This window comes from Nakaseomyces bracarensis (assembly GCF_045282275.1).
Source record: "Nakaseomyces bracarensis strain CBM3 chromosome Unknown Scaff12_0, whole genome shotgun sequence".
Classification (NCBI taxonomy): Eukaryota; Fungi; Ascomycota; class Saccharomycetes; order Saccharomycetales; family Saccharomycetaceae; genus Nakaseomyces; species Nakaseomyces bracarensis.
In genome coordinates, this window is record NW_027263958.1 from 192,563 (window position 1) to 212,964 (window position 20,402).

The following is a 20,402-nucleotide window of genomic DNA, read 5'->3' on the forward strand; positions in this document are numbered from 1 at the left end:
AACCAGTGCAATATATATATGGTGTTATATGATATCCCGTTATTGAAAGAATCGTAAGTCCCCCAACCCGGTCTCAAAGTCTCCCTTGAGCTAAAAACAATGATAGATGGGGAGGGGAGGGATACGGTGTTCGCATTAGTTTAAACTTGGAGAGCGTGTGAGTATATAAGAGCACAGATAAAATATCTCTCCACCCTTTAAAATAGCAATATACCTTAAACTGATCTACTAAGAAGAAATATATTGATTTGCGGATCACTCTCAGAATAACGCGTAGAACAGCCCGAAGGAGATAGAGAGGGAAAAAAAGCGTAAATCATTGCGAGATTTTACCAAAAAAATGACGTCATTATTGTAATTTAGTATTAACCATATTTGAAAAGAGAAGGATTATAGAAAAACATAATATTATAATTAAAGAATAAACGTGTTACATAGGTGACATTACTAGTATGATTAAGTGTTGTGATAAATAGAAAAAAAAGATTGTGGGAAATATATAATAAAGTGTATTCACTTTCTGTCGTTTCTTAACAAGGAAGATATTATCACTCACATGATAATAGCTTCTGTTGGGACATTGGCAGAGATGGATTTGTGTGGTAGAACTTTACCACCGTTGACGTAGACTTCGTCCTTAACTTCGACGTCACGGCCCAGGACAGTACATCCCTCTAGACGACACCATCTGCCGACAGTAGAATCCCAACCTAGGATGGAGTCCTTGATTAGAGAGTTGTCCTTCACCACCACGTTCTTCAATAGTACGGATCTGACAATTCTTACACCGGAGCCAACAATACAGTTAGGGCCAATGACGACGTCAGGACCAATTTTGGCGTCTGGGGAGATCTTGGCGGTGGGGTCAATGATAGCGTTACTGACGATGTTGTCGGCTGTGGTCAACTTTTGTGGGGCTCTCTTAGCAAGAGATTGTAGATATAGTCCTGTACCAGCCAGGAAATCCTTAGGTTGACCGACATCCATCCAGAAACCTTCCAAATCAAAAGTGTACAATTGTTTTTCTTGGACTAGCTTTGGGAAGGTCTCTGTTTCGATCGAGGTTGGTTTCATTTCAATTAGGTCAATGACTTCTGGGTTCAAGATATATAGACCGGCGTTAATTCTGTTACCGACGAACTCTTTTGGCTTCTCGACAAATCTGTCGATCAAGTTAGGCGTACCGATGTCGTGGACAATCACACCGTACTTGGATGGTTCATCGACCTTGGTAGCGACGATGGTACCTTTACCACCGTGAGCCCTATGGTAATCGGCGAGTTCCTTGAAAGGGTATTCACAGATAACATCTGAGTTTAGAACGAAGAATGGAGAGTTATCCTTTTTCAAGATCTTCTCTGCAAGCTTCAATGGACCAGCGGTACCCAATGGTTCGGTCTCGACGGAGAAAGTAATGTTGACACCGTATTCTTTCTCATACTTCTTCAAAGTCTCAACCATAACTTCTGGTCTGTAATTGACAGCCAAAACGATGTCAGTAACACCTGCTTCAGCCAAAGCCTCAATTTGATGTAGAATCATAGGTCTGTTGCAGAACTCAACCAATGGCTTTGGCATCGACAAGGTTAGAGGTCTCAATCTAGTACCGTAACCACCGACTAAAATTAAACCTTTCATAGTTGTAGCTTGTTAGTATAGTAGATATATTTTTATTATTGTTTTATTTATTTTTTTGTTTTGTTTTGACTAATTAGTTTAAAACAAATAAAAAAATTGGGTTTTTAACAAGGGAACTCTGCTTTTAGAATTAAATGAATAATACTATATTGAAGTTGTGTTTACCGTCAGAGATGTAGGCTACAAGTACAAAGAAAGTTATGTGTCTAATACAAAAAAACAAAAAACAACAGATAAGTATATATATATATATATATAAATATCAATACTTGAACAAATTGGTAAGTGGGGGTGTGATTTGTTGTTATTTGTTTTGTAAACAACGTGGTGGTAAATAACAACGTATGACTATGGGTGTACAGCCCTTTTTTGTCTTGTCTTTCTACATAAAGAAAATAGTCCCAACAATAAGAGGATAAGCCCTAGTACACTAGAGATACGATACGATACGATAAGTCTCTTAACATTTCTTTTAAAGAAAGAAACAAGTGGCACTTTTTTTTTTTTTATGTTGTGTCTAACAGGTTTACCATTTAAATAGAACAATGGATAAAGAGTGGGTTAAAAGTTAGCTGGTTTTAAAGGGAAAACGCCTTTGCCCTGAATGCAGCCAGGATCTTCACAATTTAAGAATTTCAACCTAAGAAATGAAGGCATAACGTAGTAAAACCGTAGCAGCACTCATAGGGTGTATGGAGTGCTGCTTCAGCAAGAGTACTACCAAAAAAGTGTCTTAACGAAAAAAAATTGAAAAAGAAAGAAATGAAGAGCACCGAATAAGGCACCGAACAGAAAAAATTGACAACAACTAAAACAAAAACAAAAACAGAGAGTAAAAATTTCGCATGACGTGTTCTGAAAATTTCTTACCGGACGTAGGTCTTTTTTCTTTCTTTTTTTCTTGGTTTTTGTTTCTATTTATAGAGTAATCGTCTACTATGACTATATGAAGAGTGGGGGAGGGTACAAGTGTACAAGTCTTAAGGAACTACGTATTTAGTGATATATCTGCTAGAAGGTGGAATTGGTATCCCATACTCGGTATTTGTTTTTGAAGGCAGTTGTTGGTTTGGGTGGGAATATCAGGTCTATTTGACATGACACAACACGTGTATTAAACGTACTGTTAAAAGCTGTAACAATGAGGGACTTATTCATTTATTAGTAGAAATTAAGCTAAACAAAGACTTTGAGTCCGATGGGAATGTCATAACAACAAAAATACCCATTTTTAGCCATATTTATCACTGTTGACGGTACGTATTGAACGTCAATTGTTTATGTAAGTCACAAGTCCGTTTATTATTTGCAATATTATTATTATTTTTTTTTAATACATTATTTTTTAATTGTAGTAGTTATTAAAACATTTAATATATATTTTAGTACAAGTTTTTTTCTTTTGGTCTTCTTTCTATTTCATAGAGATATTTTTTTTTTTGATCTTTCTTGCGATATGATTTTACTATCCCTTTGTTATTCCATTTATTAATACAAAATGCATTACCATATAGAGTTAAAAAAAAAAAAATTATGATAAGTAGAAAATAGTAATGGAATAATTCAAGGATTAAACAACTCTCAATCGCTTTCTTTGGGGGTAAAGTATTTATTTCATTTCTTTGTAGAGTTTCGATTACATCATATCACCGAAACCATCAACCAAGTTCTTAGTGAAACCACCTTCCTTGGCAGCAGCCTCGTAGTAACCGTAGATGGTAGTGGTGGCCAATAGGATGGAAGCACCGGCACCCAAGGTACCCAACAAATCGGAACCAACAGATAGAGCACCGATACAGGCACCACCGAAGGCAGCAGCAGTTGGGATAATCTTCTTTAGCTCCTTGTAAACACTGGTTTCCCTCTTACCGCTGATAACCATACCTTGGTCCTTGAATTGCTTAGCGACGTCCTTTGGAGAGGTACCGGAGATTTCGATCCAGGTCTTGGAGAACAGAGCACAGGTACCAACAACGAAAGAAGTGTATACTAGGGTTCTAATTGGATCCAATAGAGCCATCTTGACAGAGCCAATTGGTTGCAAGTAGTATGACAAACCACCTAGAGGAGCATTTTGACCACCGAACTTGGAGTCAGCACCCCAGGTACCTAGCAAACCGACAACTGGGTTAGATGGGAACTTCTGGTACAAGATTTGGGAGATCAAGAAGATGTTAGAGGACAAAGCACTTTGTAGCATGATTGGGGTGTTGGAAGTGTAGAACAACTTGATTGGGTACAGACCCATTTGACCTCTGACTCTGGTGGACTTAATTGGCAATTCGTAACGGAAACCTTGCAAGTACAAAACAAACAGGAACACAAAGACGGTGGAGACAACTTGGAACATGTTTGGCAAGTTTTCTCTGTAGAAAGCCTCGACAAGAGCTCTCTTCTTGTCCTTTCTCACAGCCAACAAGTGGAAGAAAGCAATGACGGCACCTTCGAATTCCTTACCACGGCCGTTGTCAACAGTGGTTGGTGCGAAGGCCTTCCAGAAGATGGATTCAGCGATGTTGGTGGCAGTGAACAAAGAGATACCGGAACCTAGACCATAACCTTTAGACAACAATTCATCTAGCAATAGGACAATGACAGAGGCGAACATCAATTGGAAGATCAGAAGCATACAGATGGCAATACCTAGTTCAGATGGTGGGCCGTAGTTACCAGTCATAACAACGACAAGGGCTTGACCGAAAGTAAGGACAATGGCACACACCTTTTGTGCGATTTGGTACAACTCACGGTCCTCCTTGCTATCCATTGAGACTTGCAATATCTGGGTACCTTGCAAGAATTGGAAGATCATCGAGGAGGTGATAATTGGGGAGACACCAAGTTCCATCAGCGTACCTCTATTCGAGGCAAGCATGGCTCTCAGCCAGTATAGCGGGTCAGAAGTCTCAGCAGAGACAATACCATATAGTGGAATTTGACTCATGACCAAAAAGATCAGCAAAGAGACACCAGTCCATATCAATTTCTGGTTGTATGGAACTTTACGTTCTGGAGCAATAACCTCAGGTAGAAATGCCTCAAACGGTTTAAACAAATCCAATATACGGTCTGACATTCCTTTATAATTTTTATATCGATCTTTTTTTGTTTTTTTATTATTATTATTTGTCGAATTGATTTACCTTAAAAGAATGAAAGATTTATTTATATATATATTTTTTCAATTCCTTAATATATTAATTAGAAAACCTCTCCTTTTGGTTTTATTTTTTTTCTTCCCCCTTCAATAAAAGTGATCGACATTTGAAAGAAGAACAACACACAAAAGAAAAAAAAAAAATTGCTTGCTGGCCCTTTTTTTTTCTTCTTCTTTCAAATTTCACAATTTCACAACTGCAAAAGTGCCCAATTGCCCAATTGCCCATAATCAAACCGTATTAAAACACCCTTTTGACACCTGGTGTATCGTGTTGGTATCGTTGTTTGTAGTACACTACGCTGTGTTTGTAGTACACTACGCTGTGTTTATAGTACACTACGCTGTGTTTGTACTCTCGTCTCGCTGTATGGTTGTTCTATGTGTTCCTAGATAGTCGTGTACAACACATATATATATATATATTTTTTCGCCACTTTCCTCTGGAAAACACCACGTAAGCAATTTGTCGTAGCCTTTGTCTTCACAACAAAGTCGAGTATAGCATGTTGTACGGAGGAGTGTGTGATATTCACGTATGTTATTATATCTATATATACGTTCTCATCATGTGATTAATCTAAGAGTCAAAAAAAACCAGATGCGGCTGTATACACATGCGCGAGTGCGGGGCGGATTGTTTTCTCGGATTATATACGTTAGAGACACACAGACACAGAGACACAGAGAGACACAGAGAGACACAGAGAGACGAGACAATAAAACACCGTTAAGTGGGGCTGTAGAAAAAAGGAAGCGGTGTTATGGGTTACTTTTCGGGTATAAGGGGACTTTGTCCATTTACCTTGGTCTTGTTGGCGCATCTGTCCGGACCAATGGGATCGCAGAGATGTAATATTAGCTCTTTTTTATTATCTTAACTGCCCTAGAAAAACTATATAAGTAGATTACCAGAATGTGCTTACAAACCAATTTGAGTATTTTTTTTAATACGCTTTTGTAGATGAAAGAACAGTTGTTGAAACAACAAGTTACCAATTATTAAATACAAGTAAAATGCCAGTTAGTTCAGTTGCTTCTGCAGGAAATGCGCAGAGAAGGGCCTCTATGGAGGATTTCGATACGGATATCGTTACACTGCCACGTTTTATAGTGGAGAACCAGAAGTCTGTGAAGACGGCGCGCGGTGATTTCAGTTTAGTGTTAAACGCTCTCGGGTTCGCATTCAAATTCATCTCCCAGACAATTAGACGTGCGGAGCTGGTGAACTTGATCGGGCTTGCGGGTGCTTCCAACTCCACAGGTGACGAGCAGAAGAAGCTAGACGTTCTCGGAGACGAGATCTTCATCAATGCCATGAAGGGGTGTGGGTTCATCAAGATTCTGGTCTCAGAAGAACAGGAAGATCTGATCGTGTTCCCTACGGAGACCGGTACATATGCGGTCTGTTGCGACCCGATCGATGGGTCCTCCAACCTGGACGCAGGTGTCTCAGTAGGTACAATCGTGTCGATCTTCAAGTTGAAGCCCGGATCCAAGGGTACGAAGGAGGATGTGCTGCGGAATGGTGATGATATGGTCGCTGCGTGTTACGCCATGTACGGTGCCTCCACACATCTCATGTTGACCATGGGTAACGGTGTGGACGGGTTCACACTGGACACCAACCTCGGTGAGTTCATCTTGACACAGCCAAACATCAGAATCCCAGACTTCAGAGCTATCTACTCCGTTAACGAGGGTAACAGACTCTACTGGGATCCTAAGATCATCTCTTTCATTGACTCCTTAAAGGAAGGACAGGAGTCTAATAAGGGCAAACCTTACTCACTTCGTTATATCGGTGCCATGGTAGCAGATGTCCACAGGACCTTCCTGTATGGTGGACTGTTTAGTTACCCAGGTGACAGGTTGAAGCCAGATGGAAAATTGAGATTGCTTTACGAGGCCTTCCCAATGGCCTTCCTTGTGGAACAAGCCGGTGGTAAGGCGGTAAATGACAAAGGTGAACGTATCCTTGACTTGACTCCTTCCCACATTCACGACAAATCTTCCATTTGGTTAGGTTCTGCTGGTGAGGTTAACAAATTCCTAGAACATATTGGTAAGCAGTGAAATCCATAATATTAACAAATGTCTTATTCTAAATTAAACAATAATTAAAATCATAAACATTCCAGATAATTATCAATAGAGAAAGGAAGTTAAATCATAGTCCAAATTGTGATGATCAAAAATATACCACGTATTCTTAATATTCCTTTCAATTTTTTCCCCTCAGGTTCACTTCACTGCAGGAAGCAATTAATAAACAAAATTAAACCAACTAATATATTCATAACTTAGTCATTTGTATGTAAGAAACCAACTTCATATGTGAATAAATATCAGCTTTTACAATTATCATCCATATAAATCCATAAGACTTTTCTTTGTTTCTTCTGACTGTGGTGTACCTTTAATTTTTTTAGCATTTTTCTTGGCCATTTTCTTTAATTTCAGTTTCTTCTTCTGTTGTTGTTTTTTCAACTCTTTAATTGCTTCTTGTTTCATAGCTTCCTCATTATTCTTTAGTTGCTCAAGCTTAGTTGGGTTTGCGACAAGCACATGGTTGATTTTCTCCACATCCTGTAATTCATCTCGTATTCCCAATTTCTTCGCATTTTCTCTGGCAAACTTGTTGAGCTCTGTCATATCTTTACCTTCTCCAGTAACATGTCTCAGGAACATCTTTGAGTGCTCGTCCATAGTACCTAGATCTTCGGACTTGTACAGACGTGATTTAGGATCATAATTTATTGTCTCCGATCGTATGTCATGTAAATATGCCGCTTTATCCTCTCTCAGACGTATAGACGAACCTTTTATATTCTGTTGTAGATCCTTCCTCGACAATCCTAGCTTAAATAGTTCTATCTCTTCATCTGTATCATATTTTCTATCATCATCCTCATCAACTGCTTTCCTGTCACTTTCTTTCTCTTGCCATCTCTTCAATATCTCGTTATACTCCTTCCCCTCATAACCATACCACCTATCATTACGTGCATCCCAGTTCTTAGCGTCTTTACGACGTTTCAGTTTAGCCCCCCCATCCAGTGACCCGTGACGTTTAGAACCACCTTCTAGACAATCCGCAGTTGCGTGACCTGGTAAATCACATATATCACAAGTCTTAGGTGTTTTCCAATCCTCCTCTACTACTTCAAAGTTATCATTTATACCGTGACCAACTTCTGGTTCCTCATTATCATTGATGTTTAGCGTATTATCCTTCTGGTGCTGCCTATGATGCTTCAGATAGTCCTCAGATTCTTCCTGCTCCTTGTAGTACCACGGTTGAGACTTTATATACAGCGGAATGTGCTCATTCTCTACCTTCTTCTTATTCGAACTCATAAGCTAATAAGTACGTACGACGGTCTTTGTACTCTTAGTTGTGATTTATAATTATGGCTCTTTTTATAAAGCTATCGTTATATAAAACCTCATCGCCTTCGAGGTGCCATGAAGAAAAAAAGCGATGAGTTGGATTTAAAAAGGTTTAAAGGTAATACACCATAACTACAACTACGATTCTGCGATTGTGATCTTTAAACGTTTGGGTTTGATTTTTGCCGACGGGTGGTTAGTGAATAGTGTGATAGGTATTTTTACGTAGAACTAAGAATGGAGGTGTTGAAAAATTGCAGGGTATACCCGCTCTCTAATTACTGTTCGGCGGAAGAGCACCTGTTCGAGCTGCCGCGGGAGATTGGTGCACAAGGTAGTGGATTCAGGCACGTACATTTGGTAGAACACAGTTTCAGGCTCACGGAGGCCAAGACCAAGCTTGTAGAGGCCAACATTGACTCTGGTGCCGGGTTAGTAGTTGTTATAGACGTGATCTCGTGCTGGAAGAAGCGCCTTGGCGGTCGCGCCAATGTATGTTATCTTAACAGTGGTTCGACGTGCCACATGGAGGGTCTGATCAATTTCTTGAGTCAACTTGTTGAGAACCCGCTGGAAGCCCTCAGAAGGTGTAACTGTAAGGCAACGTTCACACAGGCCAGTATTCAAGGGATTGTAATAGATAACTTATCTTACACTCAGACCCCCGGCTCACTACGTGACTTCAACATACTGTTCAAGCTTCTCAGGACGCTGCGCACCACATATGGCTGCTGGAGTCTTACAACAAGCTACGGTCTCGAATACTACAACGGGATAGAGTCCCTGACATCTGCAGCATACACAACAGGCACTACGTATACGAAAATCCCCCATTCCTATATCAAAGAAATGGACTCAGTAATAATGCGTGACACACCAGGAACAATGCACACCCTGAAGTGATAGAAATAGTCCAGGCAATGTGAAAAAAGGAAAGTAAAAGGGCAACAAAACCCACATGACCATCAACGTATTGTATCATAAAAACAAGGAGACAGAAAAAAAAGCAACTAAAAACAATGGGGGACGAACGTAAAAAAAAACATAACACCTTCGCAGCTTACACGGTTTGGAATTCCCTCCGCCCCCACTTCAGACAACTGCTCAGTGGGATATCTATTAGGAAGCAACAAAGCAACACTAATTCCCACCCCACCTTTTTAAAATAAAAACAATCCCGTTCCTCATATAATCAGACTGAAACTGAAAGGGGAGAGTGAGAGGAAGCGCATAAAAAAGAGGAACGTTAACCCAGGAGGCTGGCAATACAACGTAGGCCCTTTTCTAATATTTATTTTGCCCCCTCTCGAGGTCTTTTCTTGGTGGAAAATTTTTGTTTTATGCAGATCAATTTTTCATTGCTTTTGATGAAAAAAAAAAAATTAAAATACAGACAAAAGCATTAAAGGGCGAATTAAAGACATTAATAGGCTAAAAGAAGTAAAACAAACAAATATAAAGTAAAATAAAAGAATTTGTTTTTGCTGTAATAACCTATATTTTGAAGATATAGATAAGATTCTTAACCAAAATAATAATATTAACCTTGGAAGGAACGGAAAGGGAAGGGAAAACAATAATAATAATATTAAAATAATAGAATAAAAAAAAAAAAGAACGGAATAAAAAATAAATAATGGCTGATAATGTATGTGCAGAAGAGGAAAAACCGAAGCCTGTAACGCTTCCGCCTATTTCCTCATTTGATAATTTGATCAAAGCTGCTGAGAAGCAATATATGGGTGATAATTCTGGGTCTAAAACATACCTTGGTCTTGGGAATCGTGCGAAGAGTAAAGATAGTTTTAATATGGGTAACTTGGGAGCTAGGAACAACTCGGGTATTCTAACATATCAGTTTCTATCGGTGTCGCCGTTTGGACCTTCGAGGATGCATAGTAAGGTTGATTTGGCCATGCCAGAGACTGCTCAGGTAAGTACACCGTCTTCTTCAACTTCTTCTGGCGATAACAGCAAGAATACCCTTAAGGTTACTCCTAATATAAACAATACCGGCACAACAACGATAGATCCACTCGATAAAAGCAGAAAGAATAATGTTCCCTTTCTGAAACCGACTTGGAGTTCCCTCAACGATTCTGAGCCATCTTCTTCGCAGTCATCGGCTAATGTTTCCACCAATATATCGAGGTCAAACTCAGAAGTGTTGCTCCCTGGTGTTCCAGCTGATATAGCACTTAACAAAGCCGTACCTAACGGGATGTTCCTGCCTCGTCATTCCACACCCGAGAACGCTATTATTCTTGGAAAAGGTAGCAGGCAGCCTCCCTCCTTAGCAACTTATCCATCTTTGACCCCAAATTCACCTGAACTCCTTGATCAACAAAATTTGAAAAGGAATTCCATGCCTTACATTAGTGGTGGATCCAAGGAAAACTCGGTCAAGATTGAACACGGATCAGAAAGTTCGGGCAGAGTCACCAAGAAGAGAAAGAGAAGAGAATGTCCTGTATGTCATGGCTTTTTCGCTAACTTAACAACACACAAAGCAACACACTTAGAACCTGATGATAAGCCATTTATGTGCCCTATTTGCAAGAGAGGTTTTGTTAGACAAAATGATTTGATGAGACACCAAAAGATGCACTGGAAAGATAAGTTATTGATATCACCAAAAGACGTAAACTCCAACGATACTCTCGCCTGTGGAGATCCAAATACAACTGAGAAAGAGCACCTCAAATCTCTACATTGTATGAAGGGAACTTATGAATGCCCGTATAATAGCACCTTGATAGAATTGGATCTTGAACTATATCCTGATAAAAATAAGAATGTTTCTTTTGAGACTATGAAGTGTCATAGGACGGGTGTCTTTTCACGTTGTGATACTTTCAAAAACCATTTAAAGGCTCTACATTTTGAGTACCCTCTTGGAACGAAAAGGAGTCAAAGGAAACTGGTACCAGGTAAGTGCAAGCATTGCGGTGAAAAATTCAACAATGTGGAAGAATGGTTTAACAGTCATGTTGGTAAAAATTGTGGCTACAGTTATCACTGATTTAGACTGATGCAATTCAATTATTTTAAATCTGTTTCAGAGAATAGAAATTTAAAGATATTACATTTATTGAAAATGCCCATTCTCTAATTTTACATCATTCAATAAAATTACAAAAAAAAAATAATAAAAAAAGAAAAAAAGAACAACAATACTAATAATAAAAATAGTAATAGAAACACCATATATTTTACGACTTTTATGATACAAAAACCTCTAATAATACTAATAAATAACGACCGTATTCCTTATATTTATTTACTCATTTTTTTTTTTTTTTTTTGATTTTTTGATTTTTTTTCTTTTTTGTTGGATTTTAATAACTTGCTATTTATTCGTTTCTACTTTATATTTCATACTTGATGTAGTTGTTTATCATATTATTTTGAATCTCATATATAGGGAAACTAATCTTAGTTAATGGGTATGTGCATATAAATTATACATTTATATACGTCACGACTATATACTCCACAATGGGCTAAAATATTTTAAATATAGCTTCATTACTAATGAATCGCTTAGATAAATATCATATAAAGTAGTGAGGTGTATAAAAGGAACACCATATCCATAATAACGACTTTCTACGGATTACATCTCAACTGCACATTATTTTTTAACGCAACTGTTGAACACAATTTACATGACATTTTTCCTAAATCTATAACTCTGTGAATAGTATTAAACTGTGATATTAATGACGGTTAGTAAAATTCACTCCTTCAGATGAAAGATAGTATAAATACGATATAATCAATAAACAGAAAAATTAAGTTTTAGAAAGTTAAGAAACGAATATCAAAATTAAAAACTAAATAGTTAAGAAAATGCGCATAGGAATATTTGACATGTCATTGGATATTCTATAATAAAAGAGATTAAATAGCGAATGAAAAAAAGAAATGTCAAATATAAAGGTATATATGGCTCCTTGTTGACCACCATGATACCGCCTGTAGATGAACGTTATTTTTTTTTTTTTGTGAGTTTATTTGTGTAGTGGTATGATTATTAATTTTTTTATTATAGTAAATTTTTGTGTTTTGTTTTTGTTATGTCAAGTAATAGCAGCCATAGAGTGCAAACATTACAGCGCTACCTGTTTGAGGATATATTAAATGACATATGTTTTGTGATATATTTTTGGAAGAGAAAGTGGTATGATATTCCAGTATATTAGAGATAAAAGTGATGAGTAAACTTTTATTCTTCCTGTTTTTTTAATAAGGCCATTTTCCTTTCTTGCCTTCCTTTTTTCATTACTTGCTTCAAAGCAGATCTATCTAATGGATCCAGCAGCTCAAATGAGCAGAGTAAACCATCACTAACAGCCATAACTGCGCCCCAGTTATCAAATTCCCCACAATAATTGGGAGCAGAAAAGACGGTGACAAGACTTCTATCGTTAAAGAACTCATAACCATCTTCAACCACCATATGTGCACGACAAATAAGATCAAAACCAAATTTGTTAAGGAATTTGTTTATGGCCACTTTGTTATAGCAATAACTGACTCCTCTTTCATTATCTTCCCATTCATTAAGTGAGTCTGTTGGGTCAGACCACAGCAAATCATTGATTAGTCCAAAATCTGGTACATCCGTAGGTCTACTAACATGTCTAATCTCATCCATAGAGTTAAGCGTTGGAGAAAGACCTCCATGCACACAAAAGATTTTCCCTGCTACAATTGCAGCAAGTGGTAGTGTATTAAAAGTGTCAATGAAGGTTTTCCAGATTTTTATACTAGATCTCCGTTTACATTCATCATAAAATCCATAAACTCTAGTAACGTTAGCACATTCGTGATTACCTCTAAGTAAAAAGAAATTCTCAGGATATTTGATCTTGTAGCAGAGAAGTAATAAAATGGTTTCAAGCGATTGTTTACCTCTATCGACATAGTCACCCAAGAATAGGTAATTTGAAGAAGGAGGGAAACCGCATTTAGTGAAAAGTCTTAATAGATCAGAAAATTGTCCGTGAACGTCGCCTACAATTTTAACAGGTGAGGATAATTCTAATAATGATGGTTGAGACATAAATACTTCTCTGGCCTGAACACATATTTGAACTATTTCAGAATTTTTCAGACAAAACACTTTATTCTTTTTGCCGGAATAGCCAGCATCTAATAATTTTTGAATAGTTTCGTCTATATCTACCATCTTTCTTTTTCTACCATTTATCCATACTAGCTGTTCTCCATTTTCATTTACTTCATTACAAGGGGTTGGTGTCTCTTCCATAATTTCGTTTTTTTCATCATCATCTTCTATAACAGTCTCATTTGAGATGGTAGGGTATACGTCCAAATATTCTCCACGTGGAGTAGATTTTTCCGAACTATGCAGATTTGGTTGATTATTATGCAAATTTATATGAGGGAAATGACTATTATGTTTGTTCTCTCCTTCAATGAATGAGTCTTCCACCGCAGTACTGGAAGACATTCGATTAGGGTCTTTTGAGCTACTGCTGCTGCTTGAAGACAAGAATGGGACATTCAAGTTGTATATATTTTCATTCTCCATAAAAGTATTATCCGGCTTATGTGAGAAGTAATCATCAACCAATGGGTTGCCGTTGTCACCAGAAGTAACTCCGGGGGAGTTCATAGGTGTTGTGAAGGCAGTGGTACCTCCTGAGCCTCCAGACTTGCGGCTATGCAGTGATGATGTGTATGAACTAGAACGAGAAAGAGGTGGTACTTCCAGTCTCGTGTCACTCTTCCTGTGATGACTAAGTAATGTCTTTTTAGTTTTCTGTTTCTCATGCCCTGGTGTCATTAGAATCGGAGAATGAGGCTCTACTTGCACCATTGAAGGAGGTATAATACTGGGTACACTATGGCTCTTACGGTGTCCCGGCCTTGCCTCATAGACTGGCTTCTCATCCTCTAATCCATCGGTTTTTGACTCTTGTTGATGCTTACTTATAATTCTATTCTCTCTTATCTCCCCAAATTTCTTCTCCTTCTTCTTAACCTTAGACCCAGTATTCCCCATCTAATTTTCTCACTGAATTTATGTTTGTCTTGTTTTTAATAATTTTGAATTATGGCAATTGTTTTTAAATCACTTTACCCACCTTATCCAATTATATAGAAAGTAAATTTTAAGTTATATCCCTATTTTAAATTTTTTTTTTTTATATTATTCTATTATTATTAGCCCTTTATTTTTTTTTCTTTCTTGCTTCTTCTTGGTATAATGCAATACTTGAATATTGTATAACACCCTCTTTCTTTCTTTTGGTATTACCTCTGCTAACTACTTCTATTCATTATAATGGGTTCAATATTGAATAATATAGTAATAGGATTATTCATCATCCCAAAAGAAAATGCCGCACATCAAGAAAAAACAATGTAAATCATCAACGTTCTCTACTTCACACCTCGTGCCAGAGAATTTGCGGAGAACCACAATCGAAAACCGAATCGAAGCCGGAGAAAACCGTAAATTACTTTCCTGCGCCCAGAAACAGCTGCACCAAGTTTTCAAAGATGAAGAATAAAAGTGGGGCAATGAAAATGCACTGGGGAAGAGACTTCCTCACAGAGAAGGGCGTAGAAAGAGAGTAAAAAGGAGTTTTGATTTGAAGTGCTATAAATAGCATAAAATACAATTGGACAAATAAGACATATTCCCTTCGGAATATGTAATACTACTATTGGTTGGAAGGATAGTAGCCTGTATTAATCAACACAAACACTTGTTAAAAGCTTAACTAAGAAATTGAAACGGGGGGACGAGATGAAATCCTATATTTAGGAGCAGGTGAAAAATGATTCTTAGGGGGAGAAACTGGATGGGAACAAAGGGATGGGGTTGAAAAGAGTTATCTGAACATTGTCCCTGAAGCACCACCCTGGGTTCTCCATGAAGCTGCAGGGATTGTTTCGCTTTGTAGTCTGTGTAGACGCCAGGCCTCACGGATATGTTCTGGGAGTAATGGTGAAGCTGTATATTTCTCTACGCTCACATCGAGATTATTGAATTGTTTCACTAGGAGGTTGTATTGAGCGATGAGCTGTTGCTTAAGCTCCGGTGTGTTTTCTGTAGAGCGCAACAATGCATTTGCCTTTTTGATCTCGGTCATGTATTCTTCTTCGTCGTCGAAGTACGTGTCTTCCTCTTCTTCGTCGACGCTAGAGTTATTACTGGTGTTCGCACTATAATTTAGGGGATCTTCTTCCTCGTAATTTGATACTAGTTTAGTGAGTTTCTTTAAGAACTTTTTTAGTCTCTTTGCAATTTCTTTCTTATTGTCAAATTCACGCAACATGAGGCTCACTAACCATTTCTCCTTGACAGCAAGGGCCTGTTCGATGATCTCGCCGGCGAAGACTTTGCCTATCGCTTGTAGGAATACTCGGATGTTTTCGTTGACGCTTTGGTTTATTACTGTTCCGGCGAGTTTTTTGACTTGACTTTTGTTTAAGGCAGTCCTATGGAACACTTCAAAGCGATTCGTCTGGTCTGTGTCCAGACTTGTCACTAAGAGCTTGAATTGCTCATCATACGGTATCTCATGCTCGCCGTTCTCTTGCAAACTGTTCTCTATCTCTGTGGCTTCTGCCTCCATTTTCTCTCTGTATAAGTCAGCAACAAATGTGAGATTAGATGGCAATCCTGGTATTTTAGTTGTGCTCCGTTTCTTCATTATCTTACGGTTCTTCTTGTGGAAATTCCGGTTCCCTTGGTGCGGCACACTCTGCAACAGTTCAGAGCTTACAGAATTAGGCCCACCGTTACGCAACTGGTTCAATTTCCAACTTACATACTCCTGGTCCTCATTCAATACTTGGTTTATTAACTGTTTTGTAGATTGGTAGTTGGCTTTGGTTAAAAGCGGTGGATAATTCGTCTTAGGAATGGTATCCAAAGGCCCTTGAGACATTGTTTATGTTTGGTGTTCTGTTATATTTTTAGAAGTGGCGTTCTCTAAGTTAGAACTAGACAGATAACTAATATAATTCACAAAAGAGGTATTCAGAGATCTTGGAAGTGCTTTAGATGTATAATTGGGCCCTGTTTACAACATTGTATATAATAGTGTAAATTGCTTTTTTTTTTGTCAAAATTGAAAAATTGAAAAAAATTGAAAAAACTGAAATTTTAATGAAAAAAAAATAAATTTGCGATGAGCTTCAACTAGCCATAGCATAACATATAAAATCAAATTGGTATTGCTATTCTTTTAGCAGTAGTTTTTGATTTGTGAATGACTTGTGAAAGAAATTTGCTACAATGGCTGATTTAAAGGAGGAGGAGTATGTGCACAAGGTTTATAATGAGATTGCTCCACATTTCTCGGAGACTCGGTATAAGCCGTGGCCCATAGTTACAGAGTTTTTGATGAGTAGGGAGACAGGTAGTGTTGGTATAGATGTTGGGTGTGGTAACGGTAAGTATCTGAATGTTAATCCTAATATCTTTATCATTGGATCTGACAGGTCTTCTGGTCTCATTCAATGTGCACATGAGATAAACCAGCGATACAATATACTTGTCGCAGATGGACAATCGCTGCCGCATCGTGAAGATACGTTTGATTTTGCGATATCTATAGCAGTTGTGCACCACTGGACTACTCGTGAAAGAAGGATATCTGCGATTAAACACATTCTCAGCAAGGTTAAGCCGGGTGGGCAGGCCCTGATATATTGCTGGGCCCTTGAGCAAGGCCGCTCCAGACGTGGTTACCACGAAGGTATGGAACAGGATGTTTTAGTTCCCTGGGTGTTGCAGGATAAAAAGAAACAAGTCAAGAAAGATGTCAAGAAGACAGAAAGAGCGAAACCGGACCTTACTGGGATAGAACCCAAGGATAGAGCTGCCTACGTAGCACAGTGGAAGAAAGAACAAGAACTGAAGAGACAACAAGAGGACACTGAGTCTCAAGAAGAGTCAAAAGAAGAAGTAAAGTATCGATTCTATCATCTGTACAAGGAAGGCGAATTGGAGGAAGACTGTAAAAGCGCAGGTGGCCTGATAATCAGAGGTGGTTACGAAAGGGATAATTGGTATGTAGTAACGCAGAGACAGTGAATATATATATATAGTAAAGCAAAAATGGTATGTAGATGATGTAGTCTATTTGTAATCGTAGGGGAAGTAACTGAGCTTGAAGTTCTATTAACGTGATATAACTCGTATTATAGTACACCCGACCTTCCATCTTTTGGCATTGGTTTAAGGGGAAGCCGTAACTCAGGACATGATTATATTCTTTACGATATATAGATACATATTTCAATATAAATTAAGTATACTTACCTGTTCAGTAAGCAAATTAGGTTTTCGAATTTATTTAAAGAATATAAAGCTAGAAGACAGGTTTACAGCACGAATAATGCCCGTCATCAGTCATGGAGTGGAAGAGTTTCATCTCTCACATGAAGAGGAGGACAAGTTGAACAATTTCCAGAGTATTACTAATTTCCCTGAGGAGGATTTATCACTGGTGATCAAATTGTTGCAGAACCACAGTTGGAATATGGAAGCTGCGTTGAGTCGTTTCTTCGATGACAGTTGGAAAGACTCGGTGGCGCTACTGAATAGCGCTTCTAATTCATTTGGTTCTGCCACTGCAGTTGATCCGATGGCTGCTATTGTTGAGAACTCACAGACCCCGATAGAAATACCGCAGACAGAGACGCATTCACCTATTACACGACCTCAGCGGGACTTGCCATTTCTAGGATCACATTATGTTCCTGCTCTGCCCTTAGCAAAGAGACTACCTCAAGGATACCAGGATAAGTTGAAGATAGTAGGTCTTAATGGAAAAACAAATATCTGGGATATATATGATTTGACTGTCAGTGGAACTAATGATCAGCTGTGGGGCTCTATTATCGTAGTTCTGTTACTGATTCCAAAAATACTGGCTAGGGCTGGTCTGAGTATAGTTTCTGTACTATGGAGCGTGATAGCGTTTGGTTTTACTAATGGTAACGAAAATAAAGAGGCCACAAAAATATATATGATTCCAAAGTACCCACTAGTTACTTACTTTAACGAATTTAATGAAAAATATGCACAAAATAATTCTGAGAATATGAAAGGCTATCTGGCTACTAATATTAGAGATGGTAGCAAAGTTGAGAGATTGCAAAACTTATTGCCTGAAGGCAATCTTACATATAATGAGTTATTGGATGATGCGCAATCTGAGTTCAAATATTTGCTGGTTATAATCTTAGGTAATTTGAGGTCCTTTCCATCTGCTGAACTAGAAGGTAAGCATATTCCAAATGGTGCAATTGATATTGATGTTAACTCAGAAAAGTTCTTGAATAGGATCATTACAGATGACAATGTATTACGTATTTTAGAGGAGCACAAGGATGACATGTTGATATATATGGGATCTGTTTCAGATGTAGAGCCGTGGGCAGTTGCAAATGAATTGAAGTTAAACTATACCCCAGATTGTTTCTTGCTAGCGAATGTTATGAACTCCAACGGATCTGTTAATGGAACAACACGCCTATCAGTTCTCAACAAGATTAGAATGACCACTCCAAGAAGATTTGCTTCAATGTTGGAGCATACTATTAACAAGTACAACCCAGAACTTGTGGTAAGCAGAACTGATGTTCAAGAACTGAGGTTAGCAAGACAAATTAAGCAGATGCAAGAGGAAGCATATGAGAACTCATTGAAGCAAGACCGTTTAAAAGAGGAGAAGCGCCGGGCTGAAGAAGAAGAACAGCAAGCATTAAAAGAAATGGAATTGAAAAAGGAGAAGGAAGCTGCTATTCTAAAGGGGATTGACGACTTGATGTGGATCAGAATGTGTGCTTTAGAGTGTAGAGATTCGAAATATGACCAGATAGATGTAGATGAAAAATTGGCGACTTTACAGTTCCGTACCTCTGACGGGAAACGATTCATTAAGAAATTCCCAGGGTCAAAAGATTTGTTCTCCACGCATTGTAGTATCGGTTGTCACCTGTATTTGGACACTACTGACAATCCTACTAAATGGTTAGAAATGATTTACTTGAAAGTTAGTCAACTGGCTTCAGACCCAACATCTTTGTGCTTCAAAGACGATAGTAAGTTAAATACTGAAGATACTACCCTTGAGGAAATCATTGATACCATTGATTCAGAACTAAAACAATTAAATGACCAATTGGACTACGATTCAGGAACACTTGATTTTTCATTTGAACTAATATCTCCTTTCCCACGGTTCAAGGTTCCTGTTAATAAAGAATTAAAAATTGAAGATGTACCTGAAATTTGGCCTAAAGGCAGTTTGTTAATTGAGGAAAAAATTGACGAAGAAGATACCGAGGAAGATGAATCCGAACCCTCTGATTGATATTTTATAACGTTTTCTAGAACATCAAATTCAGATGGTGGTTTTTGTTTTTCCTTGAATAACTAAATAGCATATAAACTTTCATAATTATAGATTCTAAAAATAAAATGGTTTGAGTTTAGTTTTCTATATTATTATCTTAGAAATACGTAAATACTTAAATAAAAAAAAAAAAAAAAAAAAAAAAAGACCCAGGAATACAGTTGCTACAAAAAACAAGATCATTACTTTACAGGGCAAATTTACGGCAAATTAGCCTCTGGATGACATTTTTAACTTCAAGAAAACAAAATGTAGAAGCTTCTCAATTGGACCAACATGCTATCCAAAATAAATAATACATTCCAGATAATGATTACAAATCAGTTCACAGATGAGGGCACTTAAAATCAAAATAAAAACATGTTGATTTACTTAATTTTTCTGATCAATACATGGAGCCAAACTCGAAAAGAAAATATTCCGTTTAGGTACGATATCTTAAAATATCTTGGTGATGGAAAATACTAAGTACAAGACAGGGTTGAATATGGATAATTTTGTGTTAGAATACTCCATAAGAGTCCAATGTTACATTAGGAATGGTTACAACGTAATAGTTATCTTGGTTATTTTTAGCCGTGTTTAGAGCATGCATAAGATAAAAGCCACGATAAAACATAATTGTAATGTTTCCGAATTAAAAAAAAAAATATAGTGGAAAGTATCATTTCTCAATTTCTTTCAATCAGAAGAATAATTCATGTACACCTTTGATTGTCTTACTCTTTTCGTTTATTTTAATTTTCATTTTCCTGATCAAATTACTATTCTCAAATATTTAAAACAATTTACAACTAACAATG

The 20,402-nt window shown here is 37.6% G+C and overlaps 10 protein-coding genes across 10 annotated transcripts; 5 read left to right on the top strand and 5 right to left on the bottom strand.

The window, feature by feature from the left end:
* Positions 1-552: 552 nt before the first annotated feature.
* Positions 553-1,638, bottom strand: RNJ42_03533 (mannose-1-phosphate guanyltransferase; the record flags this gene model as incomplete). The annotated part of the gene is made up of 1 exon (XM_071053697.1): positions 553-1,638. The coding sequence occupies one exon, from the start codon at positions 1,636-1,638 to the stop codon at positions 553-555; it is 1,086 nt and encodes a 361-aa protein (XP_070910109.1).
* A 1,636-nt stretch (positions 1,639-3,274) lies between these two features.
* On the bottom strand, positions 3,275-4,714 carry SEC61 (translocon subunit SEC61; the record flags this gene model as incomplete). The annotated part of the gene is made up of 1 exon (XM_071053698.1): positions 3,275-4,714. One exon carries the CDS (start codon positions 4,712-4,714, stop codon positions 3,275-3,277), a length of 1,440 nt encoding a protein of 479 aa, XP_070910110.1.
* A 1,098-nt stretch (positions 4,715-5,812) lies between these two features.
* Positions 5,813-6,871, top strand: FBP1 (fructose 1,6-bisphosphate 1-phosphatase; the record flags this gene model as incomplete). The annotated part of the gene is made up of 1 exon (XM_071053699.1): positions 5,813-6,871. One exon carries the CDS (start codon positions 5,813-5,815, stop codon positions 6,869-6,871), a length of 1,059 nt encoding a protein of 352 aa, XP_070910111.1.
* Positions 6,872-7,159: 288 nt separating this feature from the next.
* On the bottom strand, positions 7,160-8,155 carry SLU7 (mRNA splicing protein SLU7; the record flags this gene model as incomplete). The annotated part of the gene is made up of 1 exon (XM_071053700.1): positions 7,160-8,155. The coding sequence occupies one exon, from the start codon at positions 8,153-8,155 to the stop codon at positions 7,160-7,162; it is 996 nt and encodes a 331-aa protein (XP_070910112.1).
* A 270-nt stretch (positions 8,156-8,425) lies between these two features.
* PSY3 (Psy3p) lies at positions 8,426-9,091 on the top strand (the record flags this gene model as incomplete). Its single annotated transcript, XM_071053701.1, has 1 exon — positions 8,426-9,091. The coding sequence occupies one exon, from the start codon at positions 8,426-8,428 to the stop codon at positions 9,089-9,091; it is 666 nt and encodes a 221-aa protein (XP_070910113.1).
* Positions 9,092-9,824: 733 nt separating this feature from the next.
* STP3 (Stp3p) lies at positions 9,825-11,210 on the top strand (the record flags this gene model as incomplete). Its single annotated transcript, XM_071053702.1, has 1 exon — positions 9,825-11,210. The coding sequence occupies one exon, from the start codon at positions 9,825-9,827 to the stop codon at positions 11,208-11,210; it is 1,386 nt and encodes a 461-aa protein (XP_070910114.1).
* A 1,206-nt stretch (positions 11,211-12,416) lies between these two features.
* Positions 12,417-14,222, bottom strand: PPZ1 (salt homeostasis regulator; the record flags this gene model as incomplete). Its single annotated transcript, XM_071053703.1, has 1 exon — positions 12,417-14,222. The coding sequence occupies one exon, from the start codon at positions 14,220-14,222 to the stop codon at positions 12,417-12,419; it is 1,806 nt and encodes a 601-aa protein (XP_070910115.1).
* An 835-nt stretch (positions 14,223-15,057) lies between these two features.
* On the bottom strand, positions 15,058-16,119 carry TAF11 (TATA-binding protein-associated factor TAF11; the record flags this gene model as incomplete). The annotated part of the gene is made up of 1 exon (XM_071053704.1): positions 15,058-16,119. The coding sequence occupies one exon, from the start codon at positions 16,117-16,119 to the stop codon at positions 15,058-15,060; it is 1,062 nt and encodes a 353-aa protein (XP_070910116.1).
* Positions 16,120-16,469: 350 nt separating this feature from the next.
* On the top strand, positions 16,470-17,270 carry TRM9 (tRNA (carboxymethyluridine(34)-5-O)-methyltransferase; the record flags this gene model as incomplete). Its single annotated transcript, XM_071053705.1, has 1 exon — positions 16,470-17,270. The coding sequence occupies one exon, from the start codon at positions 16,470-16,472 to the stop codon at positions 17,268-17,270; it is 801 nt and encodes a 266-aa protein (XP_070910117.1).
* Positions 17,271-17,439: 169 nt separating this feature from the next.
* Positions 17,440-19,557, top strand: UBX2 (Ubx2p; the record flags this gene model as incomplete). The annotated part of the gene is made up of 1 exon (XM_071053706.1): positions 17,440-19,557. One exon carries the CDS (start codon positions 17,440-17,442, stop codon positions 19,555-19,557), a length of 2,118 nt encoding a protein of 705 aa, XP_070910118.1.
* Positions 19,558-20,402: the final 845 nt, after the last annotated feature.